The 13,361-nt window shown below is 48.1% G+C and overlaps 1 protein-coding gene across 3 annotated transcripts in view; it reads left to right on the top strand.

Annotated features, from left to right (window-relative positions):
• PTK2B (protein tyrosine kinase 2 beta) overlaps positions 1-13,001 on the top strand; it is a 135,063-nt gene extending 122,062 nt beyond the window's left edge. The window contains exons 25-31 of one of the 3 annotated variants that reach the window (XM_030817006.1): positions 4,368-4,514; positions 4,662-4,697; positions 5,078-5,102; positions 6,716-6,762; positions 7,757-7,894; positions 8,150-8,230; positions 11,899-13,001. In XM_030817006.1, coding sequence (XP_030672866.1) covers positions 4,368-4,514; positions 4,662-4,697; positions 5,078-5,102; positions 6,716-6,762; positions 7,757-7,894; positions 8,150-8,230; positions 11,899-12,114 — 690 coding nt within the window. In that variant the 3' untranslated portion in view covers positions 12,115-13,001. The remainder of the gene's footprint in view (positions 1-4,367; positions 4,515-4,661; positions 4,698-5,077; positions 5,103-6,715; positions 6,763-7,756; positions 7,895-8,149; positions 8,231-11,898) is intronic. The other 2 variants (XM_030817007.1, XM_030817008.1) reach the window with 2 other exon arrangements.
• Positions 13,002-13,361: the final 360 nt, after the last annotated feature.

Consider the following 13,361-nt stretch of genomic DNA (forward strand, 5'->3'; position numbering starts at 1 on the left):
CAGGCTGCTGCTGGGTGAGAAGGAGTTTAGGGCTAGTGGGAATACAGGCTCATTAACTGGCTAGAGCAGGGACCTAAGCCACCTCCCTTGTCAGCTCTTTGTCACGGGGGGTTGTTAACTGCTGGTGAAGCCCGGAGTGCTTCATGGCTGGCTTCTGATTGTCAGGTCTTGTGTGAAAAAGACACTTTTGCTTATAACCAGATGCCCACTGGTCACCAACCACCTTCTTCCATACAAATGGCCCCTAGTGGTCAGTTGCCATGAACACTTGATCTATTTTACTAAACCAACTAAAACATTTGTTTTAGTTCTAACTCTGCATGCATGCGTAATATTTTAGGCTCACTAAACAAGACTAAAATTTTTTTTGAAAACTATTAGATGTTTATCATAATATATTTGGAAGATGTAGGTAAGTATGCTGATATTACTTTCGTGCCATTATGCTTAATTTAGTAGAATTTTGAAATGAGTATGATAACTTAGAATTCCAGGCACTAAGATTTTTTGTGAAATCAATTTTCCTCTGACCTACCTCGTTTTTCTCTTTTATATTAATTTAACCAGTTTCTGTCTTTGCATGTGCTTAACAATAATAAAACTACATTTTTAAGCATGTGCTATAATTTAGGCTGTGTTCGGTTCCTCCACTCTCCTGCCTTTGACTCTCTATTCATAATTGATTGTTTTAGTAAGTTTTGCTTTAAATTGTGTTATTTTAGAAAGAAGCTATTTTGCACATTTGAGGGGTAGCATTGCCTTCATCCAATTCCTGCTTCTCCACAAGGACCTTGTTCAGTTCCATAAAGAGATTGTGCAGTAGGAAAAAAGACCTTTTGTATCAGGGCTTTAGAAGTAATTGCCGTAAGGAAAATCTGCCTAAAAGAACATAATGAGCATGTCTTTAAATAAACAAACCCAAAAAAGTTAAAAATATAAGCTCCATTTTATGACACAGATCAGAAACACTGAGAAAGTCTCCTCCAGGTAGAATGCTGAGAAGGTATAATAGGCTCCTCACAAAACATTTGGAAGCATTTAACAAACATTCAGAGGTGGTGTTCCCAGAAAAACAGTTTTTCTACTGAGTGGCTTTATAGCCTGACTCATCAGGGAGTCTGTGGGATGCCATACCAGCATTGGGATGGCAGCAATCTCTCTCTTGAAGACCTCACAATTGAGCTTTAAAAATAATACAATTCAAGGCCAGGCATGGTGGCTCACGCCTGTAATCCCAGCATTTTGGGAGGCCGAGGTGGGTGGATCACTTGATGTCAGGAGTCTGAGACCAGCCTGGCCATCATGGCAAAACCCCGTCTCTACTAAAAATACAAAAGATTAGTCAGTGTGGTAGTGTGCACCTGTAATCCCAGCTTCTCAGGAGGCTGAGGCAGGAGATCACTTGAACCTGGGAGGCAGAGGTTGCAGTGAGCCGAGATCATGCCACCGCACTCCAACCTGGGCAACAGAGCAAAACTCTGTCTCAAAAATAAATAAAAATAAATAAAATAAAAATAATACAATTCAAAACAGTAGGGCTTGCTGTGATTGCTGGACGCTGTCCTCGGTGCTGAAGGGGGGAGGCTCTGCTTTCAAAGCGCTTACAGTAGACCTGAAGGATCAGACCAGGTGCACACTTACCTGTAATGCAAGCCAGAAGGTCGTGGTTACCACAAAGTGGGAGTTCAGAGAGGAGGATAACCCTTTCCAGCTTCTATTTAAAAGCTTGGCCTTGAAAGATGGGAAAGATGTGGACAGGAGGAAACAGATTCAGGGAATGGAAGAGGCAGAGGCTTCAGTAGGAGCCAAGACTGAGTGGTGGGAAACCACAGGACAAGTGCAAGAACTGTTGGACTACAGCAGGAAGGGTACTTGTGGATGTGGAAATAAAGCCAACAGATGGGTCATAGCCAGATTGTGGAAGGTGTCACAACTTACAAGAATCATTTTAAAACACCATGAGTACCCAATTCCTTTTAAGAATATAATGTAATTAGCAATGTAAGTATCCATTACCTAATAAGAATATTGGAGGTGCATTTCAGCAAAACCGACCTCAAAGAGATTCCATTTTTTTGAGTGTTCATTTTTCTCCTTGAGTTTTATTATGAAATTGGAAGCCATCAGGGTGTGTCCTAATCTGTGTTTCTTAAAAAAGGTGGTACGATCAGGCCTGGGGCATGCTAGGCATTTTAGTGGTGGAATCTTCTGTCAACACTTATAAACTTACAAATACTTACAAATACTTGTAGAATTTTCTTGATTCTAGTAGCTCATCCCACTGGTACTTACCATACTCTTCCTTAACCCATACATTTTTCTCATATCCAGAAATCCCTAACTCTATATTTAGAACTTTAGACACTTAGCTCCTGTTTGTCACTACTTGTCAACAGCCTGGGGCAGCCATGCCGTTGTGTCTGCAGGTGTTGACATTTAAGTGGGGATTTTTATGGCCTTAAAATGTCCTCATTTTTGAGTATCAGCCTCTGATCAACAAAACCTATTTTATTTTTATCAATTCCATGATTATAAAGTACTCTTACATGCTGGAATTTGCTTTCCTAAAATGAGGTCTAGCTCAATGGTTCTCAGCTAAGTTATTTTCCCTCTGAGAGGACATTTGACAATGTCTGGCGGCATTTTTGTTACAAATGGGGAGGTGCTATAGGCATATATTGTGGGGAGGCCAGAGATGCTGCTAAGCATCCTACAATGCACAGGAAATTGCCCTGGAAATAAGGACTTGTCTGGCTCCAAATGTCAATAGTGCTGAGGTTGAGGAGCCCGGGTCTAACTAGTATTTACTTAACCCCATGAGAATAAGAACATCATATAGTTTAAAATCACTGTCCTCCCAGCACCCAGCCCTGCCACACAGTAGTTGCTTAATAAATAATTGTTGAACAGATTAATGACTAAAGAATATTTCAGCAAGAAACCTAACTTGTGGGGAAATGTGTGATTAGAAATTGAGGTTAGTAATTGAAGCTCAGTGTGCACTAAGTAAAACATCCCAATATAACCACTTTTAAACCATATTGTAATATTCAAGTGTGTTTTGTAGGGCTTAGTGAGGAAACTCTTTTAAGAGGCTTGGTAGGAATTATTGCTTGCTAAATGTAGATAGAGATAATTGTTAGCATCTTCTGCAAGTGACTTGTATGCAAATGGCCACTTCAAGGAACTGAGGGACCTGCCAGCTTAGATGTCACAGAAGAATCCTGCCCTAGCAAAGGCAACTCCTGGGCTTTGTGCAATCAAGAGGATACCAATAATATTCCTCCTCCATCTGTCCAGGAGGCCAGGGTCCCAATGTGCAGCACAACAAGAGCAAAATAGTTTACAGGCGCTGAGCAGATATTTATACAAACGAACCATGGGGGAAGATTGAAGGAAAATAGGAAGACATGCAATACTTTCTGTTTAGGAACTAGCAGCTAAAATTATGAATAGGTCCAAAGCCCCAGAGGTAAGTTAAAGCAAGAGTTAGATTGCTAGATCTAGGGAGAGGAAGCATTTATCTTCTCTCTATCAAACTATATTTCTTTGAATTTTGTTTTTCATTTTATCTATTAGTTCGTGAATTTCTTCTAATCATTGGTTAAATAACTCAAGCTATGATTGCATTTATCTTATCTCTATAGAGCTGTATTTCATGAAATTTTGTTCCTTATTTTATCTCTTAGCTCATGCATTTCTCCTAACATTTAGTTAAATAACCCAAGCTATTATCTTAATAAAGAGTATGTCTTAATAGGAAGGCATGATTGGTGGGTGCATGCTGTTGCTTATTCTCTCAGTCTGCTCATTCATGGACACACGTGGGACTGCACACTGTGAGGCTAGAGGCAGCACCCCTGTCTCTCAAAGCTTCCAGACCTGCCACCTTGGTCCTTAGGTGGAGATAGCATCAGAAGGGTGTGATGCTCTCCAACTAAGCAAAGCCAGCCCCTTGGAAGCCCTTTGGATGCTTTTAGTAGATATTAAAATAGATTTTAATAGACTTTAATAGATTTTCTTTTTAAAATATATTAAATGACAACAGCCATCACAAACACTGAGATAATAGTAGGGCAGTCACTTGATAAAATATCATGAGCAGATCGTGTAATCATTTGAATACAGCGCACGTTGACCAATGGGTTCTCGGGTTGGGTATCACATTGCAACGCAGATGCATGCTCGGGGCTGATACCCAGTAACTGTCTGCACATATAGCTCTAGGTTTAAGAGCAAACTTATGAGAAAAAAGCAGCTGGCCAGGCCAAGGCTTGCAGCTGCCGTGAGGTTCTTCAGAGGACTGTCCTTCCCTGAGTCTGAGAGCAGGGCTCATTGCATCCTCTCCCTTCTCTCCGTCCTCCCAGGAGGAGGACTTCATCCGACCCAGCAGCCGAGAAGAGGCCCAGCAGCTGTGGGAGGCTGAAAAGATCAAAATGCGGCAAATCCTGGACAAACAGCAGAAGCAGATGGTGGAGGACTACCAGTGGCTCAGGCAGGAGGAGAAGTCCCTGGTGAGCACCCCAGGAAGGATGTCGGTGCCCTGCACCCATCTGTGTCCTATTCTACCTCCCCAGGTGGCTGGGGCAAGGATCCTCTGCATTCTTAGTGCTTTCAGCTCCAGAATTCTAAGTCCTTCGCTCTTGTTTCTTCCTCTGCAGGACCCCATGGTTTATATGAATGATAAGTCCCCATTGGTGAGTCGCCAGGAAGCCTGGCAAGGCCTCGCCCACCATAGGACCCATCCCCTTGCTCCTACCCCCAGGCCTGCCCAGCTCCTCCTCAGTGGCTTTCCACGTTGGGAGGGTGTCTTTTCCTTTTCTGCCAACCCCTACATGGCCCTTTTCCTGAACTCTCCTGTGATTGTGCCCTTAGCGCTGTCTGTGGCCCTCCCCAGGGCCCCTTGGCCTCCCAGAAAGGTCACTTTGGGTCACAAGCTGCTCCCAGAAGCACCCCTGACCCCATGGCTGTAATCTCTAAACACACAGTGGAGGGACTGGGGAATAGGTAACGGGGGAGGGGGTTGTCTCCAGAGCCACATGAGTGACGTTCCTGTTCTCTTTCCTCCTTCCTCCAGACGCCAGAGAAGGAGGTCGGCTACAGTGAGTGTTCCCGCCCTTCTTCGGGGGGTTTCCTCTTGGCACCTTGTGCAGAGCCACCATCCTTGCCCACCGCCCAGGGCAGGGAGCAGCAGAGTCTGTCTGCATTCCCTGCAGCATCGGCCATGATTTATTTAAGAGCACGTGGGGCAGGCCAGCTTCCCCTCTGTTCCCTCCACCCCATTCCTCTCCCTGCCCAGTGCCCTGCCCATCTCTCTTTCAGCGGCCACGTCCTCAGGCCCCTTCTCAGATCATCCCCTTCCTGCATTAGTTTGGGGGAGTTGGGAATTCTCTCTTCCTTATTTCCTGCTCTGTCAGAGGCTCCTGTGGGGAAAGTTAAGCAGTGCCACCTGCCTCTCCCAGTTCAGATTCATCTTCTGTAGGCCTGAGGGACAGAGGGGAGAAAGTGGGAGGGGCAGCTGAGCTCTCAGGCTCTCTCCAGAAGACCCTGTTGCAGGCAGGGAGGGAAGAGCCAGCAGTAAGCCCCGGGCCTGGAGGGGTGGCACTGAGGAGGATGATGATGACAGCAGTCACAGAGAACTGGACACAAGTCAGGCATAGGCCTGGGACCATTTATTATCTTCTGAGGCACAGGGTGGTTAGGTAACTTGTCCAAAGTCACACAGCTAATAATTGGCAAAGCTCAGATTTGAACCCAAGCCTTCTGACTTTAGGGTCCCTTCTGAGCTCACCCTCTTATCTTACAAATGAAAATTAAGGCTCTGGGAGTGTGAGCTGCCTGGGGTGGTCACAGAGCTCTTTGGTGGCAGAGGTGAGAATAGAAGGCCAGGTGTGATGGCTCACACCTGTAATCCTAGCACTCTGGGAGGCTGAGGTGGGAGGATCACTTGAGCCCAGGAGTTTGAGACTGGCTTGGGCAACATAGCAAAACCCTATCTCTACAAAAGATTAAGAAAATTAGGCATGATAATGCATGCCTGCGAGCCCAGCTGCTCAGGAGGCCAAGGCAGGAGGATTGCCTGAGCCTAGAAGGTTGAGGCTACAGTAAGCTGTGATCACGCCACTGTGCTCCAGCCTCGGTGACAGAGCAAGCCCTGTCTCAAAAAAAAAAAAAAAATAGAACAAAGTGTGCTGAGTGGACTTGTGTGTGTCTTTGCTCTTCAAAGTAGGAGGGAATAGCGTGTTTCTGCTGCAATTTTGCTTCCTTCAGCCCCAAACACTCCGGGAAAACCATTAGAGAATTCACACAAATTTACCCCATGAGCTGCTGTCTCCCCAGGGTGGGGGCACCACAGATACCTGCTGGCTTCAGAGAGAGAGGTTTCTTCCTTTCAGATCACCCAGTACTGTTCCTCAGGCCTGGTGTCCATCAGGCAGGAAGTCCAAGCCAGAGCCGAGGCACCACTACAATCCCCCCATCTTGCTGGGACTTCGCCTTTTTCTTCATATGAAGGGGACAACAGTGCTGTCCCTGACTACAGCAAAACCGGGGAGACCAGGAGGTTCTTTCCCCTGCCCGCTTCCTGGATTCAGAGTTAATTTCCCTGAAGTCTCCTGGTGGTAGAGGGGAGGGGGCTCATTTGATGTCAGCAGGTACAAAGGGAAGGGTTGGAGTGCTGAGAACTGCCCCCCACTCGCTGTTCTTTTTATTGCAGTGGAGTTCACGGGGCCCCCGCAGAAGCCCCCGAGGCTGGGAGCACAGGTATGTGTTGGCTCTGCTGAAACTGATAAATGAGAGTGAGAGTTGCACAAGACTGAAGACCATGGTCTATGAAAGCTTCACAGTTCTCAGATAGAATCCAGTTCAGTGTCCTCACGATACAGATGAAGCCCGGGGTTAGGGGGTGGGTGGCGGGGTGCCTTGCCTAAGGCCACACAGCTAATTCATGAAAAAGCAAGAGGAAGAACCAATCTCTCACCCTCCATCCCCTTCCCAGACTTGGAGTAGAGCTCCCTGGTCCAGCTTCAGGGAAAGGGGTGTGGGCTCCTTCCCTCTTCTGAGCCTCCTCGCTTGGTTTCCAGCACCCATTGTCCTTACAGCCATCTGGGGTGGTGCTGGCTTTCTTTCCTCTGGAACAGTGGTTCTCGGCCTTGGCTGTCCATTAAAATCACCCAAGGAGCTTTGAAACTCTCTGCACAGGCCAGGTGCAGTTGCTCACACCTGTAATCCCAGCACTCTGGGAGGCCATAGCAGGAGGATCGCTTGAGCCCAGGAATTCAAGACCAGCCTGGGCAATATAGCAAGAATCCGTCTTTACTAAAATTTTTTTTTAAAAGATTAGCTGGACTTGGTGGCATGCCTGCTACCCAGGAGACTGAGGCAGGAGGATTGCTTGAGCCCAGGAGGTCAAGGCATCAGTGAGCTATGACTGTGCTATTATACTCCAGCCTGGGCAACAGAGTGAGACCCTGTCTCTTCAAAGAAAAAAAGCCTGCCTGCACCCTATGTCCAGGTGGTGGTTCTATTAGTCTGTTGTGAGGCTACCACTAGTATTCTGTTAAGGCTCCCTGGCTGGAAACTGCCCCAGAAGTGGACAGGGGCAATGCACCCCGGCACAGGGCACGATTATTCTAAAGAAGAGTCCTTTCAAATCGGGCTGGTGGTGGAGTTGGCCGCAGTAGTGCCTGCCCAGGAGAGAATCTTGCGGTGCCCCTGGCTCTCCCCCACTCACTGGCCACCTGCGTCTTCCCCTCAGTCCATCCAGCCCACAGCTAACCTGGACCGGACCGATGACCTGGTGTACCTCAATGTCATGGAGCTGGTGCGGGCCGTGCTGGAGCTTAAGAATGAGCTCTGTCAGCTGCCCCCCGAGGGCTACGTGGTGGTGGTGAAGGTGAGAACAGGGCTGGGTTGGGGAGGTGGAGGCAGCTCAACTCTGCCCTGGAAGGAAGGGGAACTGCGCTTCCTGTTGACTGGTGCAGCAGATCCTCTTAGAGCAAGCTGGGCCAGGGGAATTGAGTCCTAGGCCGTTCATGGCGGGGTGGGGGAGGGGGGGGCAAGCACCACCCCAGGAAAGCTCTCCCCAGGGGAAACCTGGCTCTCTCCAATAGCCAGGAGTTGTGGCCATCCTGCCCCTTTCTCTCCCCAGAATGTGGGGCTGACCCTGCGGAAGCTCATTGGAAGCGTGGACGATCTCCTGCCTTCCTTGCCGTCATCTTCACGGACAGAGGTGAGCGTCCCATCCCAGACAGTGCCATAAGCTGTCGCTTTGCTCCTTTACCCCCACCTGTTCCTGCTTATGCTTCCATCAGAGGCTCATGAGGGCTGCCTGGACAACCTCATGTCTGTCCACTGAGTCCCCACCAGGTGGGTTCTATGTGGCTTATCCCATCAGCTACCACCAGAGGGCTGAGAGGGCACCCAGGGACCTGGCCAGAGGCTAGCCAGGATTTCCTAGTTCGGGTCTCCAGATGATGGCAGTGAATTCTTTCTGAGCTTATGCTAAAGGGGACACACTTCCATTCCCCGCTCCTATTATCGTTTGTCTGGTTGCCTTGCCGTCTGTGTTAAGATTAACATGGATGTGTCATAGAAATAGCACTTAAGATTTCTTTAATTATTTAATCTGATCTTCTTTATTTAAATAAGAAACAATCACTGAAAATCAAAACAAGAGTCTTGGTGCTCCACGAGATGGTACCTGCGGTAGGAAGAGTAAAGGCCCCCAAAGATGTCCACATCCTAAGCCCTGGCACCTGAAAACATGCAAAGAGACTTTGCAAATGTGATAAAGTTAAGGACCTTGAGATTGGGAGATTGTTCTCAGTTATCAGACTGGCCCCAGTGTTGTCACAGGGATCCTGGGATCAGGGGTCCTGATCTTACAGGGATCTCTGTGACAACACTGGTTGGGTGTGGCAACTCACATCTATAATGCCAACCCTTTGGGAGGCCAAGGCAGGTGAATTGCTTGAGCTCAGGAGTTTGAGACCAGCCTGGTCAACATGGCAAAACCGTACAAAAATTAGCTGGGCGTGGTGGCCTGTGCCTATAGTCCCAGCTGCTCAGAAGGCTGAGGTGGGAGGATAGACTGAGCCTAGGAGGTGGAGGCTGCAGTGAGCCGTGGTCATATCACTGCACTCCAGCCTGAGTAACAGTGACACTCTATCTCAATAAATAAGAGGGAGGCAGTGAGTGACAAGAGACACACAGTCAGAGTAACAGATGTGATGGATGAAGGAGGCCGCAGGCCAAGGAAGGCAGCAGCCTGTCGGAGCTGGAGAAGGCAAGGAACAGGTCTCCTCTGGAGCCTCCAGGGAGAACCAGCCCTGTGGCCACCTTGCCTTTAGCCCAGTTGGACCCACTTCAGACTTCTACCCTTCAGAACTATAAGACAATAAATCTGTGTTGTTTTGCGCCACTAAATTTCTGGTAATTTGTTGCCAAAGCCATAGGCACATAATACAGTGCCATGGGACGTTTGTTGGTTGTCCCTCTGGAGTCCTTTGATCCCCTGTCTCCCAGTGGCCAGCCCTGCGGCACAGATGACTACCGCATCCCGCCACTGTCCCCACTGTCAGTGGCTGCCCAAGCAAGGAGAAGGCAGGAGAGTTTGGGCCAATTCCTGGCCTCTCAGGGGCAGTGACAACACATACAGGAGCCCTAGGTGGGGCTGTGGGGCTGTCTTGTCTCATTTAAGAGCTCCTTACCCTTGGGATGCCAACCCATTCATTCATTCATTCATTCATCTACTTCATTTGTAAGTACCTCTTGAGCACCAGCTATGAACAGGCATACCTCATTTTATTGCACTTTGCTTTAATTGCACTTCCCAGATACTTCATTTTTTACAAATTGAACATTTGTGGCAACCCTGCAATGAGCAAGCCTATTGGTGCCATTTTTCCAACAGCATGTGCTCACTTTGTGTCTCTGTCACATTTTGGTAATCCTCACAATATTTCAAACTTTTCCATTATGATTATAACTGTTATGGTTGGTAATTGGTGACTGGTGATCAGCGATGTTAGTATTGTAATTGTTTTGAGGGGCCATCATAAACTATGCCCACATAAGACTTATCAATAAATGTTGTGTGTGTTCTGACCGCTCCTCCGACCATCCATTTCCCTATCCTCTCCTTGGGCCTCCCTTTTCCCTGGGACACAACAATATTGAAATTAGGCCAATTAACAACCCTACAGTGGTCTCTGCACGTTCAAGTAAAAGGAAGAGTCGCCCACCTCTCACTTTAAATCAAAAGTTAGAAATGATTAAGATGAGTGAGGAAGGCATGTTGAAAACCAAGATAGGCCAAAAGATAGGCCTCTTCTGCCAGTTAGCCACGTTGTGAATGCAAAGGAAAAGTTAGCTATTCCAGTGAACACATGAATGATAAGAAAGTGAAACAGCCTTATTGCTGATATGGAGAAAGTTGGAGTGGTCTGGATAGAAGATCAAGCCAGCCACAGCATCCCCTTATGCCAAAGCCTAATCCAGAGTAAGGCCTTCAATTCTATGAAGGCTGAGAGAGGGTCAGGAAGTTGCAGAAGAAAAGTTGGAAGCCAGCAGAGGTTGGTTCATGAGGCTCAAGGAAAGAAATCACCTCTGTAACATAAAAGTGAAGATGAAGGAGCAAGTGCTAAGGAGAAGCTGCAGCAAGTTCTCTAGAAGACCCAGCTAAGATCATTGATGAAGATGGCTCCACTAAACCACAGATTTTTCAATGTAGATGAACAACTTTCTATTGGTAGCAGATGCCATCTAGGACTTTCATAGCGAGAGGAGAAGTCAATGCCTGGCTTCAAAGCTTCAAAGGACAGCTGACTCTCTTGTTAGCGGCTAATGCCGGTTTTAGCCAGTGCTCATTGGCCATTATGAAAATCTTAGGGCCCTTAAGAATTAAGCTAAATCTACTGTTGAGGTTTACCACTCAGAAAAAAAAGATTATCTTCAAATATTACTACTCATTTACAGTGCAGCTACTCAAGAGCCCAGATGGAGACATAGAAGGAGATTAATGTTGTCACTGCATCCATTCTGCAGCCCATGGATCAAGGAGTAATTTCTACTTTCAATTTCTATTATTTAAGAAATACATTTCTAAGGCCATAGCTGCCATAGATAGTGATTTCTCTTATGGATCTGGCCAAAGTTCATTGAAAATATTTTGGAAAGGATTTACCATTCTAGATAATTTTAGGAACATTTGTGATTCATGGGAAGAGGTCAAAATATCATTAACCATTTGGAAGAAGTTGATTCCAACCCTCATGGATGATTTTGAGGGGTTCAAGCCTTCAGTGGATGGCTGGGTGCGGTGGCTCACGCCTATAATCTCAGCACTATGGGATGCCAAGGTCAGAGGATCACCTGAGGTCAGGAGTTCAAGACCAGCCTGGCCAACATGGTGAAACCCCATCTCTACTAAAAATACAAAAATTAGCCAGGTGTAGTGGCAGGCACCTGTAATCCCAGCTACTCGGGAGGCTGAGGCAGGAGAATTGTTTGAACCCAGGAGGCGGGCATTGCAGTGACTTGAAATTACACCACTGCACTCCAGCCTAGGCGACAGGAGCGAAACTCAGTATCAAAAAAAAAAAAAAAAAAAATCAGATTCGCATTTTAGGAAGTATGAGGGGATGTTTCCATGAAGGGACGGTCAGGCTGGGCTTACACAGGGTTGGCTGAGTTCTGAGATGTCTGTGATGTCAATCCTTGCAGACCTGACTCGACCCTGCACGGGGTGTTGCATTCAGCCCACTCCTAGGTCTGATTTGCTTCCAGGGAACTTCTGATTGCTTTGGCCAGCACGCAGGTGGACACCTCTGTGGCTTCCCTATCCTCCAGGCACAGACTTTGTGGCCTCTCAGCCTGTCCTGTGTGATCTTCCTACAGATCGAGGGCACCCAGAAACTGCTCAACAAAGACCTGGCAGAGCTCATCAACAAGATGCGGCTGGCGCAGCAGAACGCCGTGACCTCCCTGAGTGAGGAGTGCAAGAGGCAGATGCTGACGGCTTCACACACCCTGGCCGTGGACGCCAAGAACCTGCTCGACGCTGTGGACCAGGCCAAGGTTCTGGCCAATCTGGCCCACCCACCTGCAGAGTGATGGAGGGTGGGGGCCACCTGCCTGTGTCTTCCGCCCCTGCCTGCCATGTACCTCCCCTGCCTTGCTGTTGGTCATGTGAGTCTTCCAGGGGGAAGGCCAAGGGGAGTCACCTTCCCTTGCCACTTTGCACGACCCCCTCTCCCCACCCCTACCCCAGGCTGTACTGCTCAGGCTGCAGCTGGACAGAGGGGACTCTGGGCTATGGACACAGGGTGAGGGTGACAAAGATGGCTCAGAGGGGGCACTGCTCCTGCCTGGCCACTCCTCCCTAAGGCAGCCAGGTCCGTGCAGGGGGCTCCTGGGGGTGGGGTGTGTCACGTGGTACCCCTAGCTTTATATATGGACATGGCAGGCCGATTTGGGAACCAAGCTATTCCTTTCCCTTCCTCTTCGGCCCTCAGATGTCCCTTGATGCACAGAGAAGCTGGGGAGGAGCTTTGTTTTGGGGGTCAGGCAGCCAGTGAGATGAGGGATGGGCCTGGCGTTCTTGTACAGTGTATATTGAAACTTATTTAATGTGAGTTTGGTCTGGACTGACAGCATGTGCCCTCCTGAGGGAGGACCTGGGGCACAGTCCAGGAACAAGCTAATTGGGAGTCCAGGCACAGGATGCTGTGTTGTCAACAAACCAAGCATCAGAGGGAAGAAGCAGAGAGATGTGGCCAAGATAGGACCTTGGGCCAAATCCGCTCTCTTCCTGCCCCTCTTTCTCTTTCTTCCTTTACATTCCTTTTCTTTCTTCTTTTCCCTCTTTTCTTACTCCTCCTCTTTCTCTTGCTGACCCCCATTCTCATCTGCACCCTTCTTTTCTTGCGTGTTTGCATAAACATTCTTTTAACTTCTTTCTATTTGACTTGTGGTTGAATTAAAATTGTCCCATTTGCTTTGTGGTTTGTTTTGTTTGTTTGATCTGCCCTTTGGGGGAGAATGGGGACTGTGAGCCAAGCCCTGGAAGAAACCAATTGTGTTCATGTTGGACAGAGATCAAGGGCTGTCCAGCGCTGGTCATCGGCCAAGGAGGTTCTAACCGTGATACCCGGCAGTGGGTCAGGGGTGTGCGCTGGCCCCTTTGCCCTTGCAGGGACAGTGGGGGCAACTTTCCAGGAGAGACCCAGAGCAGTCGCCTCCATGGCCACATGAGGAATGCCATGTCATTTCTCTCTTAGTGGGCCCCCAAACCACCCAGGCTCTGGAGGGGCTTGGGTGACACTGGCGATGTTGAAGTGTGGCTGGCGAGGAGAGGGCCG

The sequence above is a fragment of the Nomascus leucogenys genome, chromosome 8, assembly GCF_006542625.1.
Source record: "Nomascus leucogenys isolate Asia chromosome 8, Asia_NLE_v1, whole genome shotgun sequence".
NCBI classification, from domain to species: Eukaryota; Metazoa; Chordata; class Mammalia; order Primates; family Hylobatidae; genus Nomascus; species Nomascus leucogenys.